This window comes from Biomphalaria glabrata, chromosome 13 (assembly GCF_947242115.1).
Source record: "Biomphalaria glabrata chromosome 13, xgBioGlab47.1, whole genome shotgun sequence".
Lineage (NCBI taxonomy): Eukaryota > Metazoa > Mollusca > Gastropoda > Planorbidae > Biomphalaria > Biomphalaria glabrata.
In genome coordinates this window covers 21,739,491-21,760,701 of record NC_074723.1, presented here as the reverse complement: position 1 = coordinate 21,760,701, position 21,211 = coordinate 21,739,491, and the positions used below count along the sequence as shown (strand labels likewise).

General features: G+C 33.5%; 1 protein-coding gene across 2 annotated transcripts in view; it reads right to left on the bottom strand.

The window, feature by feature from the left end:
• Positions 1–1,634: 1,634 nt before the first annotated feature.
• The window catches only part of LOC106051222 (uncharacterized), a 52,575-nt gene continuing 32,998 nt past the window's right edge, over positions 1,635–21,211 (bottom strand). Inside the window, exons 12-29 of one of the 2 annotated variants that reach the window (XM_056007699.1) lie at positions 21,101–21,207; positions 20,831–20,984; positions 20,580–20,691; positions 20,364–20,421; positions 19,822–19,910; positions 19,548–19,648; positions 17,397–17,476; positions 17,038–17,114; positions 16,240–16,446; positions 15,576–15,682; positions 14,723–14,904; positions 13,919–14,032; positions 12,905–13,065; positions 11,847–11,972; positions 10,826–10,938; positions 10,435–10,579; positions 9,599–9,898; positions 1,635–8,758 (exon numbers count right to left, since the gene is read on the bottom strand). In XM_056007699.1, coding sequence (XP_055863674.1) covers positions 7,442–8,758; positions 9,599–9,898; positions 10,435–10,579; positions 10,826–10,938; positions 11,847–11,972; positions 12,905–13,065; positions 13,919–14,032; positions 14,723–14,904; positions 15,576–15,682; positions 16,240–16,446; positions 17,038–17,114; positions 17,397–17,476; positions 19,548–19,648; positions 19,822–19,910; positions 20,364–20,421; positions 20,580–20,691; positions 20,831–20,984; positions 21,101–21,207 — 3,550 coding nt within the window. In that variant the 3' untranslated portion in view covers positions 1,635–7,441. The remainder of the gene's footprint in view (positions 8,759–9,598; positions 9,899–10,434; positions 10,580–10,825; positions 10,939–11,846; positions 11,973–12,904; positions 13,066–13,918; positions 14,033–14,722; positions 14,905–15,575; positions 15,683–16,239; positions 16,447–17,037; positions 17,115–17,396; positions 17,477–19,547; positions 19,649–19,821; positions 19,911–20,363; positions 20,422–20,579; positions 20,692–20,830; positions 20,985–21,100; positions 21,208–21,211) is intronic. The other variant, XM_056007700.1, reaches the window with a different exon arrangement.

Sequence of the window (21,211 nt, the reverse complement as noted above, 5' to 3'; positions counted from 1 at the left end):
TATATATATATGTGTGTGTGTGTGTACATAATTAATCTTTATTACATTCTGACCCTTTCGGAAGACGTTTATTGTTTATTGTAGACTTCCCGCCTTTGCCAGCAAGGTATTGAAAGCCAACAAAATGCATATTCTGAGGTATCTACAGTGCATTATCTTGCTATTAAAAAGTTTTATTTCAAAAAGCTAATGTGCTATTCTTACTGCTATTCTTACTGATTTAGACCCTTTCGCGCCTTTCGGCGCATTTTCCGGCAAGCTGTTTCCGCAACTCTTATTTTGCGTAATCATTTTGTGTGAGAACATGTCCCGCAAAACCTCATGCGACGCTCTGTCACAACCTTACTAAGGATTCGACTCCCAGTTCGGCATATGATTTCTTTGATTTAGACCCTATCTCTATGACTGACTCCTAAAATCTGTCTTAGTTATCTTTGTTGAGACACATTTAATGATTTTCAATTTCGGCAGAAGACTATTCACACTTTATTAATGGAGCCCAAGCCACTGGTATAAATTTGTAACCTTTCTTGACTACGCTCTTGCCTGTATTTCGCTTTAGATTTTATATCGAAAAGGAAAGTTTTTTTCGTCAAATCATCTGTTGAGGGGTTTTAAACTAAGAAATCTCTGGAGTTTTTTTTGTTTTGTTTTTAATTCAAAACCCTATTTAGCTACGATCATAGAATTTGGTGACTGTAGTTTGCTTTAAAATAATATTGAAGAGAGAGGTTTTCAACTCTAAACGCTCTGTAGGGGAATTTTAAACTCAAAACCATCTGGAGGGGTTTTAAACTTTAAAGAAAAAGCCATCTGGAGGAGGGGGATTTAAACTCAAAACCCCTTTGGCTACGCTCATAGATTTTATAGTGTGTAATTTGCTTTTTTTTTTTTTATTGAAGAGGTACTTTTTAGCTTCAAACCCCAACTGGAGGGGAGGGGGGTTTAAACTCAAAACCCCTTTGGCTACGCTCATAGAATTTTGAGTGTGTAATTTGCTTTTTTTATATTGAAGATGGGGTTTATCGTAAATTTTGGAGGGGGTTTTAAAATCAAAATCTTCCTCAACTGTGCTGTTGGAATTTGGGGATTGTTGTTTGCATTTTTTTGGTTTTGTTTTATAGAAGAGGGGGATTTAACTGCAAAAACCTCTGGTAAGGGGTTTAAAATTCAAAACCCCCTTTAGGGGGTTTTAAACTCAAAGCCCCCTGGTAGAAGGATTTGTATCTCAAAACCCCCTGATAGGTGTTTTTTAAATCTCAAAACCCCCTGGTAGGGGGATTTAAACTCAAAACCCCCTGGTAGAGGGTTTTTAACTCAAAACTGCCTCGGCTGTGCTGTGGTAAGTGATGATTTAGTATTAAAATCTCACCTAAAATAAACAAAATGAAAGTAAAAATCAGTCACTTAATTCCGTTCCCCCCCCCCCGCGGGGGGGGATTTCATTTCGGGGGGGGGGGGGGTTGAACCCCAAGAACCCCCCCCTGGCTACGCCCATGAAGACTATTGCATCAACCAAAGTTACTTTCCAGAAAAAAAGATTATATATGATATTGAAAATGAACATGACTAAATTTATATATACAGATAATACGATAAAATGAAAAAAGAAAAACAAAATTAAACTCAAAAGATCAAGTTTATATTAATATAACTTTATTGTACATTTAGTGCTGCAATTATAGCTCTATAACTGCCTATATACACCAAAAATATCTAATAGCCCAGGAGACTATTAACAAGCTCAGTCCTACATGAAACAAGTTCCACAATGTATCCTTAGCACAATACGGCTTACTTAATAATGCAAACAGAATGTGGAACTAAGCCTTAAGTGCCAGACTTCGTGGGGAACTTTGATACACAATAGACTGTTTGAACAGAGACAACATTGATTATGTTAGTGTTGATGTTACGTCACTGCAGGGAACATGCACACAATGCATTAGAGAGTGACAATCGAATTAGCTCTAAACTAAATTTAGAACAGACAATGAACAGATGTTTACTTCGTATTTACCTCAAAAGGAAAGAAGATTAGGGGGTGGGGTAGAGGATATGTTTTTAACATTGTATCTTACCAAGCAGGAGGGCAAACATTTCAAGAAATGAACATGAATCGGAAACCATCAATGTTGAATAACTAAACCAGAAAGTCCTAAAGCAAAGTACATTCTGTAAATAATGAATCAATATTTAAAAAAAAAAAACCCACCTTACTTCAGTAGGGTAGCTTGTCAGTGGTGCATTTGTGAGCCAGTAATACTGTAACCAATAAGTTACAAATATATTACAGTAAGTAAGCCATTGGGTCAAAGTATCTTTAGTGATTTTATGTGGTTGTTTTTTTGGGTGAGTTTGTTTCTTAAGGGGATATGAAGGGAAGGTCTTTGTGTCACAGCATGGTCTGCACCTAACATCTCATTGGATACCTAACTAGCTCCAGAGTGGAGCTGACATCAAGGAGGTCTGCACTGAACATCTCATTGGATACCTAACTAGCTCCAGAGTGGAGCAGACATCAAGGAGGTCTGCACTGAACATCTCATTGGATACCTAACTAGCTCCAGAGTGGAGCAGACATCAAGGAGGTCTGCACCTAACATCTCATTGGATACCTAACTAGCTCCAGAGTGGAGCAGACATCAAGGAGGTCTGCACCTAACATCTCATTGGATACCTAACTAGCTCCAGAGTGGAGCAGACATCAAGGAGGTCTGCATCTAACATCTCATTGGATACCTAACTAGCTCCAAAGTGGAGCAGACATCAAGGAGGTCTGTACCTAACATCTCATTGGATACCTAACTAGCTCCAGAGTGGAGCAGACATCAAGGAGGTCTGCACCTAACATCTCATTGGATACCTAACTAGCTCCAGAGTGGAGCAGACATCAAGGAGGTCTGCATCTAACATCTCATTGGATACCTAACTAGCTCCAGAGTGGAGCAGACATCAAGGAGGTCTGCATCTAACATCTCATTGGATACCTAACTAGCTCCAGAGTGGAGCAGACATCAAGGGGGTCTGCATCTAACATCTCATTGGATACCTAACTAGCTCCAGAGTGGAGCAGACATCAAGGAGGAGGAGAAACATGAGCATTATGCAGCACAAAGACATTTTCCAGTGTAGGTTTAAGTTTGTTGTCATTCAATTAGCAAACAACTTAAGAGCCTCCCCTCTTACAAACAAAACATTATGGAGAAACACTGCCTGACTGCACAGTTGAAGGACAACTTCATGGACCCCTACCATGTTAGGTATAAAGAAGAGAACATTGCCTGCCACAAAATTAAATTTACTTGTTTTTAATTTTATTATAATTTTGTAAACTCATGAGAACAAAAGAAATTTATCAGAAATGTTTAAAAAATGTGAGGTTTAAATTTAAACAAATATCTATATACAAAAATCACTGAAACAAAAACTGATTGAAAGACATTCAAAACAAAACAAAAAAAACATACAAATAATGGCACATGTTCAGTAAATATAATCAGTCAAATTGTACAGTAAATATTTTAGTTTACTTTTTTTCTAGAAAAGAAAATTTTCTAAATTTTAATGTAGATTATTTTATTTGAGCTCAAAATGTATTCAATTCACAATTTTTAAAATATACATATACATAATATGAATGTTTATTTTAAAAACTATTGTGTGGAAACATAATTTAAAATGTAGTTTGATCTTTATTAAGGTATATCACTTAAAAGTATATTTTACAAATTCAATTTGATATATAGAATGTGTTAATGCTACTGGATCAAAATTAAATGCATATTTTTTTAACACTGAAGAATTGAGAAAGATTAGAATAAAATAGCTTTTATAACTATTGCTGAATTTCAAAATCTATTTTAGCCCCTATTACTTTGTTTTCTTTACCAAAACATATCTTTCAATCTCAATATTTACTAAGGAATACTAATTCTAACAAGACTTACTAGCCTATAAATCTGTCACTGTTTTCTTCTGTGGGGGAAAACATTTTTAATTCAAGGTTTCAGTGACTGTAAAAGTTAGATACAAAGCCTAGAAAAATTTTCTTCTTTCTTTATTGACATACTAGGAAGAGGTCAAATAAATAAAAGTATTTGAGTTGCCTTTAGCTCACATTCAAGAATACATAAAAAAAAAAAGTGAAACATAATGTAAAAGAGTTGTAAGATTGATCACAAGTGAATAATTTAAGACATGAGTAAAGAAGTAAAGTGGTATTAATACATAAATCACATAATAATACTCAGTAAGTTAAAAAGATCAAATTACTTCTTTTATTCTGTGGAATACAACCATTTTGTCCTATGCTATTAGAATATATCCTGAATTAGATAAGAATTAAATGAACTTGGTATGGCTTCAATCTCAGATAAGAACCCCGATAATAACTCATGGATAAGAACTGCAAATCAAACTTAAAACTAGTAACATAAAAAAAAGTTTTAAAAAATCAACGCCTCCACTATACAACTAGACAAATCCAGCAATTCTCCCTGAAGCTGTGTTCAAAATAAAAAGATTTAGGACAAATTTAAATTTGAGATGATTATATTTGAAAAATAATAAGGGTTAAACCAGGGTTTTCCCTGTATGGCCAATTAGTTTTTTCTCTAAAGATATACATAAACTGTCAAATTTCCAGGGCAAATTATTTCAGTTTTATTCAATATATCTGTCTGCAGTGTCCACCTGTAAAAAGTTTGCAAAGCTAATAGGAGGATTTGGAAAAAATAAAAATTTGGAAAAACCTAAGTGAAGCCTTATTTTGGTAAAGGAGATCATCTTATTAAAATATTCATCATGTATTATATTTCACTAGAGAAACACACTTGTGCTACTTAAGATTATTAACACTACACTCTTGTACGAGGCAGAAAGGAGTCATATATAGATACGTCTGACAATATTCAAGAGAAAAAAAAACTTTTACAATGTAGTTTTAGTATTTTTAAAAAATACACATTATGTGAAATGTATTCACCGAGTTTGAACAATTAAGATACACAGCATTGTAATAAATAAATTCATAGTTCAGTTCATAAATTCTAAGACATACACAGAGTCACACAATGTTTTTAGCTATGCAGTGGTCATCTCTCAAACTTACGACAGTTGGGAAACAATGCAGGATAGAGTCAAGGTCACTTTACTCAGCACTTTTAAAATCAAAATGTCAATGTAATTAGAAAAACAGACAACATTGTTTTGTTTTTTTCCTGTCTGTCACATTAATAATGGTACAAAAGATGTAGCTTTAAGAGTCTTGTCTTTCTGAAACCAAATGGCTGCCTGGTCATGTGGTATGCACGCTGGACTGTCATTTTGTCGTCTGGATGGTCCTGGGTTTCTACCCTGCCTGCTGTCATTCTGCAGGAGGTTTGGACTAGGATGTAGTTTATCTTGAACTTTGAAGGAAAACTCAAAACATTTTACAAGGTTGAAATAACTTGAAAGGAGGTTGCCCAGCTGTATTGTGCATGGATGTTAAACTAAGCATAATGTTCTATACATTACCCAGTCACTAAACAAAAAAAAAACTGAACATAACCTAAATTTAACCAATCTAAATTATAGAATGTGCTGTTGATTAGCTTAAGGAAGCATGAATATTGCTAGCATATCTCAATGGAGACAAGAGTAAAGATTCTTGTGTTATTTTTAAAAAAAATTATAATACACTTAGAAAACAGGTTGGACATTGTCACATTCCCAATGAGTCGAGAGTTGAATCTTTGGTAAGGCTGGAACATACCTGATCCCATCCAGTTCAAGCTATTAGGATAAGTAAAGCTGGCTAGACTAAAAGCATATAAACTGTTAACCAATTGAGTTAACTTGACCAGACCACATCCCAATTAACTGTTTGAAATAAAATTTATGAAATTAATTTCACTTATCACTAGTAGACTAGTGAAACTTGGTTTTTCCTTACATAGCCCAAACTATCTTAAAAGATAAAGGCAATGGAAAGATTAAAACATTTTTAACTTATAAATGATCAACATTTTGAGTTATATTCCAATGGTAAAAAGCCTTTTGTTTGCAAGCTTTAAAATATCAGATAAATATTGTTTTATTAGAATTGTTTAAAGATATTTAAAATTTAAAAAATCAAAATACTATTAAAATATTTCTAACTAATGGTAAAACAAAAAGCATCGTTGTTGTAAAGATTGTATCATCTATAAATTTCATCAACAATGGTAAATGTAGTTAAGTATCCCTTTCAAACTTTGCAATCTATAGGGCAGATGATGTCAAAGTTATCTGTTTCTTTGGCCAATGGTTAACAAAGGTGTCATGTGGCCAACACAAAGACCAACCACTTGTACTTTTCCCAAATTATATCAGGTACCCATTAAAATTGGGTGGATTCAGGTGAACCCTAAAGAAAACAAAACAAAATTCAAAATCCCAGTCTTTACTGAGCTTTGAAACCAAGATCTCCTGGTTAGGAAGCCAAATGCTTTACCACTCAGTCACCCCTATCCTAATTAATAGTAGAGCATGCCAATATTTTCTAAAAAGACAAAATTATTTGTTTTACTTAAGGTCTGCAGCTGTCTCTATTACCAGCACACCCCCTTTCCCAACAATAGTATGCTCAACTGAATCCTCTAGTAAGTTCTTATATTTTGCTGCTAATCAAATGATATCACCCCACTTTCAATAGACAATTAGACACACCTGTTATCACAAGATACCAACACTTCATTTGTGAACTAATTCTGTTATACAAATGAAATACCTTTAAAACAAGTCATAGTATGCAGATATGTGGAACATTACAGACATAGATGTTGGATACTTTGTAAACTGAATAATAAAATAGAAATGTCTTTCAATTTTTAACTTTAATCATCAAAATAATAAAAATGTAATAAAATGTATGGCACAAAAGACATTTTTATATTTATGATAATGAGATTGTGTTCTTTTATAATATATTAAATATTTTTTTATAGGTTATAAAAAAGGAAATACAAAAATAAGTCTTTAAAATAATATATTTTTTTAGGTATCTTAAAATGCACTTTTAAAAATCTAAATGAGTGATGCGGTGTCTCAGGGATGCAAAATGTATTAACAGGGAGTCACTGAGTTTGTTGTTTGCCCAAGATATTTCTTTCAAATGTTTCTTTGTGGAACATATCAGAAGCTTTGTAACAATATGTCTGTGAAGAGAATTACTGTGCCACATGTCTGGGCACATAATATTAACATAATCTCAAGAAATATATTAGCACAATTCAGCACAGTTAACATTCGGACAGGCCAACAATTTAGAAATGAGTGTTAACTCTCTCAAGAGCAAAATTTCAGTATAATGTTTAACTGAAGTCAACATGAAATGATTTCTTTAATGTTTTCTATCACATCCTCTCCAACAGTTATGATACAGGAGACATCAAGCCAGTTGACATTCATCTGATTTTCATTCATTGAGAATAAAAATGTTTGAGGTTGGTTTAGTCTCTGTGCTGGTAGTGGATACTGTTTCAATAGGCACAAACACTTTACTCATGATAATGTCTTCTATCTTCTGACCAGCATGGCTGTTAGACTCAATAGCTTGAAATCTCTCTTGGAGGTGAAGCTCCATTCTGGAAACATTTGTGCTGCTGCCAGATGAAGTTAAAGTCCCCGTTGATTGGCTAGCACTCATTGACCCAATTCTGGAGTTACCAGCCTTGGGCTCGACAAGGGAGTCCGATGAGGTATGTGGCCCTGATTTGTGACACCGCCTGAGTCTGGACACGTCACTACTGTCACTAGGAACACTTCCCATGAAAACGCTGGAAGCTGAACTGACCATGGTCAGGTGCATTGTTTTCTCACACAAAGATGCCCTGGAGTCTATTTTAGAAATGGTCCCATGACCAGTTTCAGCAGTGGCAGTGATGTCTTGGCTTGATTGACTAGCCAAGGAAGACGAACACATCGACTTGTGGGGCAGAGCTCTCTGCTCACTTCTTAACTCCTTTGTTGATTTATCATCTGAAGTGGACAAATCTTCTTCAGTCAATGTTCCCATAGCAGAGTCTGAATTAGAAGAACGCTTGTTGATGGGTGTGGAGGTAAATGTCTGTGTGTAAGCAGCAGATGTAGCTGGATTCACAGACAGTTTTGTCCCAGATTTCATATCAATTTCACTCAAGAGCTGTAAAAGCTGCTGTTTGACTGCTGCAGGCTGGACAAAGTCTGTCATCTTTCTTTTGTCCTCACGTAGGACTTCCTCCAGATTACGGGTGGGAATCTTGTAGGTCAGTGCTACCTGAGGGCTGTAGTGGGCCTCAATCAGCCAGTAAGGATAGCGAAAAGTCTCCAGCTGCTTGCTAACCTTCACCTTGAGAGGTACAAACAGCTTTTTAATGAGCACCTCAGCATCTTTAACCAGGAGACCGCTGGAGCCTTCTTCCTGACTCGTGTGGCCATTGGATGAATTGGAAGAGGATACTGAAGAAACCCCCTTCATTTTCTTGGTGGAAGCATCAGACTCCTTCATGGAGCTACCCGCTTCCTCGTTGCTGCGGTCATCACTAGGGGTCAGATCACTGGACACTTTAGAGCAGTTTGATTGGGCATCCTCCATCTCTGCCTTCTGGCCTCCATCACTTCCACTGCCTTCATCTCCACTCAGTGATCCATCTTTAGGACTACTTCCTCTCTTTATTAAAGGAATATTGTCCGAGGCTTGACCACTGTTAATAAACAGGGTATCCATAGATACATCTCCACTCCCTTCAGTTACCTTAAATAGAGATAACACAAAAATGTCTTCAATATATAAGAAAAAATATAAGAATATAAAAAATATTTCAGGTAATTAATTAATGTTTGAATGAACATTGTCATCCCTCTTTGAATTTTATTTTGATTTCTTCAACAACATTTATTCCATTTCCATACAGATATCAAACAGCAAAATTGTTGAAGACTTTGTTGCTTAAGAAATACTAACACATTTACTGCTTTTGTAATACAATACAGTATTTAGTGTTAACTTTTAATGCTTTACATTGCAATAGGAATAACGTTACTGATAGTGTTTTTCTTTAACTTGTGTATAAGAAGAGCTCTTTGCTAATTTTTTTTGCAAGAGAAAAAAATATTTTTCATTTTTAAGGTATTTTCCTTTTATATATATATATATATATAATGATCATTATTATTATTATTTGTAATTTGTTATTTAAAAAAAATTAATTTTAACTCCCATTGCTTAGGAACTAAAAGGCTTGTGTAAAAGATAGTACAAATTATCTCAATGCTGGTAAGTCCCATTCATAAATAACATTTCAAAGTACAAAATAAACAAGTAGACATTTTAAAATTAAACTAGAAACTTATTCAGAATGAGCATTTCTTTTTTCTTTTGTATTGTAACTATTTTAGAAAAAAATTTCAACATACAAATTTAACAAGGTTATTGGAAGGAAAATGAATTTATAAATTGGGAATGAAATTTCTTAAATATATGCTAGAAAACTTCAGGATTCAATGTTCTTATTAAGAAAAACACTTGGTAGATATTTATAATAAATATTTAATATCTTAGTATTGGTAGTCTTAATATTACTTAAAGACTTACTTTAGCCTCATTATTGACACTAACAGCAAGCTGCTCTTCTGGCTTGACCTCTTCTTTGACCACTGCACCAGTGGGTGTGGCAGGGCTTTTCTCATCCTCAGAATGACTATTGACAGGAGTGTCATAGCTTTCATCATCATTTTCACAGGTCCAAACTACTTCCTCCACTGCACTCGCTTCCCCTTCCTCCTGCTGTCCTTTCTCACCAGTTATGTACACCTCTTCAGTAGTTTGACTATCAAGGTCAAATTTATCCAGTGCCTCGTCACCAAGAAACATGACATAGTCTGCTTCTTCATCCTGTGGAGGTGTACTTGTCAATAAGTAAATGTTAATCTCTACAGTTACTCCATCTTATTGTTTACCTATAATTTTAATTATTAAAAATTCAAATCTGCTCGAAGCTAGTAAGGCAATTCATCTAGGAAAGGGGTACTCTAACTTCAAACCCCAGTTGCCTTGCGGCACTGAGGCTTCAGGAGACAACCTCAAGAAAAAATCAGGAGTGAAGCCCCTTAGGCGTTGGGAATAGCAACTATGACATTCCCTCCGGCAGCTTCTGCAAATGAGCTGCTGCCAAATGTAATGCAAAGCATTCCTTTGTATCACATCACTAAGGTCGAGAGAGGGACCATGCTGCATGGGTACCCATGACCCCTTTGTCTAAGGCCCAGGAATGCCATATAAAAAATTCTAATATTTTTAAAGCTAAAACATGTGCATGCTAGCTGATAGAATATCTACTTGACTAGGATCAAACCTTTCAATCTGACTAGGTAACTTCACGTGAAACACCCCATTCTATCCTATAATAGTGTCTCTTTGACTACACTTACAATAGGATCTTCATGACCAGGTAAAGAAATATCTTCCAGCAGTTGCTCCAAACATTGAATAGACACCTCTGGTTGGGGATTTTTTTTAAGGAATTTGTCATCCATCTTCAGAACTGAGAATTCTTTCTTTGGTGGCATCTGGTATCTACAGAGCAAGAAATAACACTGCAAAGACTATCCATACACACATTTCAATACAATTGAAGACAACATTCTGAAAATTGACTTTAAAAACCATCAACTTGCATTTAAAAAAGGAAGAATTCAGAATTTTAACAAGACGTTGGGCTTGGTCACTGACAAAAATATATTATCAAAACAGGGACCTCTGAAGTTTACTATTTGTACCATTATATCAATGTCCTAAGGAATGTTTTAAAGAATAAATTACCTCATTTTAATCTCAGTGTTCCACTTAATACCTCTCAACCAGGGTGGCTCAACTGTTCGTTTATTATGTGTCCTGACTGGGGCAATTCCAGAGCTGGCCTTGTTGTCAGAGTCCTGAGAAAAGATATTAGATTGTACTTATATTTGTTTTTTTTGCATTATAACTTTACATTAAACCAAAAAGCAAAATATAAAAAATTATTTTTTTTTCAAATAAAAAAAAAAGGGAAGAACTTGGCACTTTGCAGCCATATCTCTCAATAATGTAGGAGTTATTTCCCTTTTCCAACATCAAATAAAATAATTAATTACTAATAATTAATTGACTAATTGGTTAATTTTTTTTATTGATTCATGCTTGTTATGTACAGTAAATAAAAAATTTAATTTTCACCTTGATTTGAGAATGGGTGTTGGAGAAATAATGTGGAAATTTATATACGAGGACAAAATCCTAATATTTAGCCATGTCTTTGAATACTGAAGGATTAATTTCTTTTGAGGGTATTAAACAAAATAATTAATTACTTATAATTAACTAATTAATTGTTGTTGTTTTTTTTATTGATTCATGTCTTGCATATGCCAAGGAATGTTTGTGAAAAAATTTAACTTGATCTGAGAATGGGTGGGGGAGAAATGACGTGTACAAACTTTATACCTAGCAGACAGAAAGAGGGAGTCAAAATAAGCTTTATAAAAAAGATTTTTGATTAGACTGAAAAACAACATTAAAAACATAAAAGTATGAAACAAAATATTTAAACCCAGTTAAAAACTATTGAAATAAAAGTAGACTTTTCTAAAATAATTCCCATAAACAGCTCAAAAGTTTTATATTGTTTTAGTTTTGTCCCATTCAACAATTTTTATTGTAATATTTGTTTAAATAAAGAAACAGAAGTTTCATAAGAATTTCTACTTTACCGTAAGTGTTAAGAATAATTTTTTAATAGAGATGTACATAATTCTAAAAATTGTTTCAATAGACAAAGACTAGTTCTAACTTTGTGAATATATACCTCAAATGTAGAACTATCTGCCTCAAGTAAATACAATATAGATGATGTTGTGTCATCTGCAGATGATGGAGGATGATCAGAGTCTCTGTTTTGGCTAAACATATCCGTCTTCATTTTCTTTTGGGGCTGAAAAAAAATGTAATTGGTTTATTAGTTATAAACGATTACCAAGAATTCATTATTAAATAGATTTTCTTCAGGACCCATAGATAATTTAAAGCCAGTCAAATAGTACAAATTCATAATTTGATCTTAGTTTTTGATGCTTTGGGCAATTAGAAAGTCATAATAAATCCTAGGGTCAAAAAATAAAAGTTATCTTTTGAGGCAAACAACCTATTAAGAAATTGTTTAGTCTTCATAAGCTGAAGTGTATAGCTGCATTATTAGAATGTTCAGTGAGAATAATATTTACTACTGAAATGAGAAATCTAGATCCAGAAAATATAGGAGACTTTTATTACACAGTAAAGCCATATGGCTGAGCAACTTCCCTGCTGAAAGATTCTGAAAGACCAGTTTGTGTTTGAAAGTAATAATTTAATTCTCCTTTCAGACCTTGCAATTTATAGGGCAGATGATGTGAAGGTTATCTGTTTCTTTGGCCAATGGTTATCTAAGGTCAGGCAGAGTTGGTTGGACTCAGGGATGCCCTAAAAATCCCAAAATTCAAAATACCAGTCTTCACTGAGATTTGAACCCAGGACTCCAGGTTCATAAGCCAAGGGCTTAACCATTCAGCCACTGAATGGTTCCACCTAGCTCTAGCAATAGTGACCTCAGATATTAAACTCATTCAACTGTTGCAATAAAGCTATTTCTTTTTTGTTCTTGCTCTTCTTGAATATAAGTAATTGTTTTATACAGTTCCTTCACAACTGAAAGCTATTACATCCTAGTCCAAACCTCCATCAGGACACCAAGGTACAACTGTGGGCAGGGTTCAAACCTGGGACCATCGAGAGAGTAGCCCGTTGCACCTGCCACATGGCAAGGTTACTAAAATTGAGATCTATTTAAAGTTCAACAAATAGAAGCCAATTTAAAAAAGATAGTACCTGAGGGTGAAGGTTTTCTCCCCTAACTTCAGCACTTTGGGAGATAGTCCCTTGAGGGGATTTCCCAAAAGTGGCCTGTTGTGGCTGACCAGCCTGAGCCTGGACATCCTGGAGATGTGGTTGATAAAACCCAGACATCACTTGAGGCATTAGGGTGTAACCTATAAAAGATTAAAACAATAAGAAAATGAAATAAGAAATGTCAATAAGCAGTAGGAAAACAAACAGAACTGTTTTAAAAGAAATAAATTCATGCACAAAACACAAGAAAGAAAAACATCTTGCCAAAGTGCAAAACAGCGGTGTAAATAAGGCCTCCAATGTAAGCATATAAATGCTTTGATAAATATTTTTTATCTTATCTTAAAAATTACAAATGCTCCTTCAAAACAGAAGGTTTGAACCTCCTATTGTGTTAATTGGATATTTGAACTCTTCAAAGTGTTTGATTTAACTGGCTAAATTCTCAAATGCACTTTAAAAAAGATATTAGCAAATGGACACAGAATAGTCATACACAGAATAGTTTGTAACTTGTGTTACTATTTTACACCATTCATTAATGACAATTTTTAATAAATAAAGTCCTGAAACTTAGCTTGAAAAAAAATAGACATACAAAAGCCCTAAACATTTTTTTTCATTAGTTCTTTTTATGACATTCCCATTTTCTTGTACATTAACTATACTATTAGTTTTTTTTTTTTATAGATAATAGGATAATAAAACACTTATCATATTTTCCTAAACTAGCAGTTTTATTTCTAAATCAAGGGAAGTCTGATGAACTACTATTAAAATTAAAAAAAAAATCAATCTTTTTTTCCCTGATACATAGATTTTATTTTAAAGAGGCTCCATTTGATCTAAAATCTTTAGTATTTTAAAAATATAATATTTTTTTTAATAGTCAGAAATAGCTTATTACTGAAATCATTTTTAATATGTTTGGACCAGATTTTTTAAAATATAATTAATTTAGAGCAAAAGAAATGATTTATGTATTTTTCCTACCGGTCTGTGGATAGTATGGCCACAGTATGATCGGATTTAGGCTTCTGGCTTGCATATCAAAGTAGTTCAAATTAGTGAAGGGTCTTTGTAGAAGATGAAGGTTCATGCTGCTTGCTATGGGGTTAAAAAGTGGGTAGCCTAAAGGGACAAGTCACCAAGGTACTGATAATAGAGGAATGCAGGACAAGATATCTTTTTTTGTTTAAGAGACAGATGCCCAAGTAACAAGCAAGGTGGGAAAAAAGAATACATCAAGAAAGAGAGACTGACATTGATGAAATGTAGACAATATTGTAATGGGAACAAAGTTTTTTTTTCTCCATACATGAGGAATTTTCTAATTGAGCTTTTGAAAGGTATATTGAAAAATTCTGATCTGGTTTCTTTTTTCTAATCACTAAATTTGTTCTGCATTACATCTAATCAGGTAGACTAAGTAAAATCACTACAGGAATTCAACATCATAACTACTTTAACTGTAACTTGATCAGAGCTTATTTAGTGTCAAAATTCTAATTAATGAAGATTTTTTTTTTTAATTATTGAAAATAAAATGGACTTATAAATTACTAGAAATTGTGAGGAAGAAAAACAATAATTAAACTTTAACCATCTTATGCTATTATAAACTAAACTGTTTAGTACACAAAATTATAAAGTTTGGTTTGGACTGATATAAGAACATTATATAAGACTATTATGCTGATGAAGAAATAAAAATAAAGAAAGGATAAACAACAAAGACACAATACGACAGAGCCAAAGAAATGGAGAGCAGAGCTGACATCTAAAATGACAACATACCACTCTGATAGCCTGGCTGATATTGGGAATATCCTAATTGTGAACTCTGGCCCATAAACCTTGAGTCATAGGATAAACCTGGTGGCATCTCTGCCTGGCGAAACATTGGCTGAGTGGACGTTGTGACAGTGGTCAGTTCACTGGATGTAACCGCTGGGAAACTCTGCATGAAGATATTGGAGCTGAAACATAGAAGCAATGCTTTGTATTTATAAATGTTAATTTCTGTAAATGTGTAAACATTATACAAATTTTAAAATTCTTTTAATACAAACAAGTGTTAATAGCCTAAAGGTAAAAATCTTCTATTTCTTTTTTTTTTAATTGAACAAACAATTAGTACTATACATTGTTTTTTAAATATAAAATGTGAAAGTTAAATTGATTATATTCCTAGACAACAACAAAATTGACAAGAAAAAGTGGAAATTAATATTGAATTTATATTCCTTTGGGTACAAATATAATTCTGAAGGTTTCTTATAATAGTTGGCTGAAATACATTAAAAAAACAACAAAACTTATATAAGGGAAAGAACGCATATTTACAGCCATAATCTCAATAATGTAAGATTCACTTCCCTTTTTTCTACATCAAATACAATTAATTAATTACCACTAATAAATTAACTGGATAATTTTTTTGAATGATTCATGTTTTGTTAGGGAAAATAATAATTCTGCAAAGTTTCAAAATGATCCTAGAGTAGGAAGCGGGAGAAATAACGAGTACAAATTTGTACCAGACAGACAGACAGAGCTTTTGAAAAAAAAAAGGTGAATCCCTAATTATAGAACACTGTAACTTTCAATATCTATGTGACAATTATAAAATAGGTATGTACTGAATTACCTGGATCTAAAAACACCACTGTTGGTGCAAGGGTGTTTAGCTAAATCCATTTCTTCATCTTGCTCTCTGGGTCTCTGACGCTTCTGTAAGGGTGCATTTCTGGAACTCTGATCAAGGGGGAAAATTGAACAAGATAACAACTTGACTTGGTGTTTGTTGGTGAAAAATCATGTTGCCATGACACACTGCTTCACCATTGGTCACAGAAACAGGTGCATTTAATTCATGGATATAGAACATACTTTATAAATAAATAGTTTATCTGAAAACATGTTTTCTTTGCTTGGCTACAATTAATGATCCTTATTTATGAAGATATGTTTTTGTAGTCAATTCTTGTGATTTGATTGAAAGGACATTTACTCAAAACATATTTCCCCTTGAAAGTAATAATATAATTATTTAACTACTTCATTAATAGAAAGGTATTGAGTTGTTGTTTTTAATTTATTTTTCATCATCAGTTCCATGGAATGTATAACAAAGGCTACTGACTTGGTGAGAGCAAGATTATCTACATAGGTCAAATCTAAATTTCTCATGGTAACTAAAGATTATTCACAAAATATACATACAGATCAATTTAAGTTAATTATAACTTGGGACCTATTTTTCATAATCTTATCAAAATACTTGAATACTAAAGTATAAAAATAGAACAGACCTTTAATCGCCTCATGTTCAACAGAAGAGGCTGCTCCTCAGATATTGTCTGGAGATACAGCCTCTCCTGAAGCCTGGTGTGCTTCTTTAAGACCTCCTCTGTCAGGAGATGGACATTGTCTCCTGCATCTCCAGGTGGCATGGCTTCATCCCCAAATGCCGGCAAGCCCAACATCTCCTCCCCATGACCTTGTTCAGAGACATGAACCTGAAACATCGAGTGAAATAATGTTAAGGTTGTCCAGAATATCAAATTAAATGTTAGCGTTGTCCAGAACATCAAATTAAATCTAAAAATAAAATTTAGAAAAATATCACAAAAAAAAAGGCATTAGACTGGATGTATAAGGATGTCTTTAGCCTGTGTCAGAGCTTTACATTTACAAATGGTCCAAATCAGTCAGACGCAGACTCATGCATGCTAATCTATTACAACAATGAAAATTTAGGCTAACTTCTATATATAGTTGTCCTTGCATTATCTATTTACAGAAAATCTTTGACAAGGTTTAAAATATAATGAAAATGAAATTCTACTTTTCAAACTATCTTAAAAGACAGTAGAATGAGAAGATCACATAATAAAACTCACCAATTTTAAAAGTAAATTACTAGAAACTAAATATCTTAAGGAAAAAAATGTTTATAAAAACTTTAATGTTTGGTAATTTTAAGATCTTAGCTTATAGCATAATGTATGTGTAGTTTACAGTTTAGAATATACATATATATGTTTACCGAATGGCATTTTAATTCTTGTGTTATAATTTCTATGTCAGTGGATGCAGGTGTTACTTACTTGAGTTGAGCTTCCACAACTTGGTGGCTTCACTACAGGTATTTCTAAAGGCATCTCTTCTTCATCATTAATGGCCTCTGTATAGTTAGAATGCACACACACACACACAAATTAATATTAATTCCTATATTAGGATAGCCAGTTTTATATCAATAACACTTAGCATGGTCACTCTAAAACATAAATAACGTAACATTTAACTTTCATAACTGATAAAAGAAAAATTACAAATCTTTATGTAGGAGGAAATGTGTTAAAAACATTACTTATGGGACCAGAACTATTTTCAAATCTTTTTTCAAAATAGATGCAAAGAAACAGTTTGATCTAATGTTAATCAAACTGAATGAATTTCTTACCATCCTCACTGTCTTCCCTTGTGATAAGACTGTCTTCATCAGAAACATTAGAAAATGATTTGGGATGACTCATTAAGAACCTGTAAGCAACAACATTACTTCATTAACTAAAGATAAATTTAAGTGTCAAACAGAATAATCAAACAACAAAAGTGAAATTAAAGTTTATGTTAACACTAATTATAAATGTGTGTAACTGGCACCTAAACCAGTAAACTTTGGGCAGGAGGGGCTTGTTAGCCATGGCTGGCTACCCACCTAGGAGAAGGAAAACTCTGAATTCAAACCTCTGCTGCCTTGCAGCTATACCCAATCATGGGAAAGGCATCTGAGTCAAACCTGATGAAAAAGCATGAGCCAGCGACACTTAGGCAGTTTGCAGCACACAGTGCTACACCCAGACAGAGCCTGCAATGCCGCTGACCCAAAACTGTATCAGCACTTGCAGTTCCTTTGGATACATGAGCTCTGCTGCCTTGCAGCTATACCCAATCATGGGAAAGGCATCGGAGTCAACTCTGAGGAAAATTCAGGAGCCAGCGACCTTTAGGCAGTTTGCAGCACTCACGTGCTACACCCAGACAGAGCCTGCAAGGCCGCTGACCCAAAACTGTATTAGCACTTGCTGTTCCTTTGGATACATGAGCTGCATGGAGAGGGAGGAAATGTTGTGTGGATGGCATCGTTCCAATCTTAGCTAATGCCTAGACATTCATTTCCATGACATGATCTATAGTTGCTTCATGACTGAAGGAGGCCATAATATTTCAGTCCAAAGTTAGCAATTCATCAGATGCTCATTTTCTTTTCTTACTGTTTGCACAAAAATTTGCTTCATGATCAAAGCATAAATCAAGTGAATCTATTGTTGGTTGATAGCACTTAATGACATTAATTACCAAACAGCAGTGACAACTGTTCAAAACTTACTTTATTAAACAGTACTAAATATCACAATAATATTACCCTATATTGAATTCAAGCAAACTTATAAATGCTATATAGACGTTCATTTTAAAAACCAATGTTAAATACACTTGTTACCTTTGGTGGAGAGCTTCAATGAGTTCCATGATAGAATCACAACACAGTGATAGAAATGTGTACAAATATTTGTACAATGAAAGAACCATATCTTAAAAAAAAAACAACTTTGTGTTTCCAAATGTGGCAGTTCAAAGCTTAGTTAGACTAACTGACTTGCTTGATACAAACTACAAGCTAATAATGTCTATTGAACAAATGTAGATCAGTCAAACCAGCAGGCCTGACCTATGGAAGTCAATTATGGAATGAATAATAGTTCTGAATAAATGTACACAGTTGTTTCTGTGCCAAGAAATGTCCTATTATTCAGAACTTTAACCCACAGGTCAAATATAAAATACAGTGATGTTGAGTTTGACGAGACTTATTGATTTGAAGTTTGAAAAAAAAATAGCATTCAAATAAAGTTTTTTTTTAAAGACCGAAATCACCCACTTGACTAACATAAAGGATAGCAATAACTATTTGGACAGAAATTTAAAGGGCTATTAAAAAAGCTGTTGTTTAACTAATTTTTTTATAATTAAATAATTCTTCATGTGTACAATGAAACTTCATCTTATCTCTGTCTTTGTATACAATTGTCAATTTTAACTGAAACTAAGTGTTGAGAGAATGTGAACCAATGCAGTACACTAACAAAACTCTCAGACATTGTATAACTAGTATAAGGTCAAAGTTAATTGTAGCTCCAATTATGGACCTACATAATAACTCCTCCACAAATCCAGCATAATATTTGACATTTTAGTGGGAATTACCAGCAGGCTGCTTGCCATACATAATGTAATTAATTCCACACTAAAAATAGGTTTCTTGTTATACTCTTATGTAACAAAGTACTTTTCCCTAAATATATTTTTATTACATATAGATCTAATATATTCTTTACAATTATACAAGGATATTTCTTGATACGAAGACCACCAATTCTATGAAGTAATCTTTTCATTCCAGTGAGATATTGCCAGAGCAATAAAAATTTAGAATGTTTTTCCATTTCTTGTATCTTTCATTTTAAAGTTTGTTTGTTAAGACCAATATTGAGCCACACAATACTTGTGTCTTTCCCATCAGTCAGTAGCATAAGAATAAAAATCTTACCTTTTTATGTTGTGTGAATAGTTTAACTGATTGTAGATGGAAGAGATTCCCTTTTCATCAATCACTGCAGACTTTGTCTCAAGATTACCAGACTCTGACAGCTAAGTAAACACAAAGACAATGTTTTAGAAAGATTATAAAACTTTCACAACTAAAGCCAGTTAAAGTTCTTTCAACTAAGGAAGACCTAATTTTTTGTTATTAATGCAGTTACCAATTTAATCTATTAGTTATTAATGCAGTTGTCAGTGTAATTTATCAGTTTTAAATTTACCTTTGGTTTATCCACTGGGGTCCCTGATTTTGGAGCAGGCTCTATGTCTCTCAAAGCAACATCTCTGACTGGGGGGGCAACCTTTGGTGCTGAAGTAAATAATGTCAAGTTATGTAATAATCAAACAAAAGTTACATTCAGTCAACAATTAGCTTCTTGTTGAAACAAGAAATTCAGAGCTTTAGTTTCCCAAAGATATATAAGCATAATTTCAAAGTATTAAATCATGAGCAATCCTGCCTACAAGACTCTTAATTAGAAAATATCCACGATCTTAAGTTTAGAAGTAAGCAAATATTCTTGTCATCCTTCACCTTATAAACGACAAGGAAACTTCGTAGTTCTTTCTTAACATAAAATTTCATGAAATATCCAAACAGTTTCAGGAGATATCCCAAAAATTTCAGGAGAGATCCCAAAAGTCCTAGTTTATTAGAAGTAGCACTAGAAAACTAAACAAAACAGTTGTACTATATTTATAACCATGTTACAAACTAATTGGGAAGGGAGAGAGAAACTAATTCATTGAAACAAAGACCTACTTGGTTCTTTGACAAGATGGACAATAGGCGATGGCTCAGCGAAAACATTTTGGATAGGCTGAAATAAAAACAACAAATCCATTAACATGGAACAAAAAATAAAGTTTAATAAAAATTGTAGATATATGAATTATGTATCTAGTCTTAAGAAAATATATAACAAATGATGATTTATCAATCAATTCATTAAAACTATAAATTAAAAAAAAAATATACCTTCTTTAACACCTCTAATATTTTCTCCCGAAAGGCTTTAGCATCATTAGATAGCTCCACCTTTTCTGTTCTATTTGGAAGATCTTCAAATAAGTCTAATCGAGATGGCCCCCTAGATAGAGTAATAAAGTAGAAAGCCATTTTTTTAACGTACTCATCATTTAACTTCAGACATGCAGTGTACTTGAATGTTACTAGCAGTTTTTATGAAAAATTGTAAAACAAAAGAACACACACACACAAACACTTACTTTATAACTGTATGTTGACCAATAATAAACTCAAGCTGCATTGACCATGGATTTACAAAGCTTGACCATTCTGTCTCCACTTCAATATAACAGCTATTTCTTGTCTTCAGGCGGATAGAACCACTCTTGAATGGCTGACCCATAGATAGAACAACTAGATAAGAGCAGAAACAAAGGGGTTAGATTACATTGAAGCAAAAAGTTAAATATAGGACTGTAAATCTAAAAGAACTGTCTACTCAAACTCTACTTGTAGACATGTAATCTTACTCTTTTTGTGTATTTCTAGAAGCTGCTGGTAGTCTTCAGGGTGGTACAAGTCAAAGATAGACATTCCATTCAGATCTTGAGGCAGGAAACCAAGAAGATTGACAGCACTGA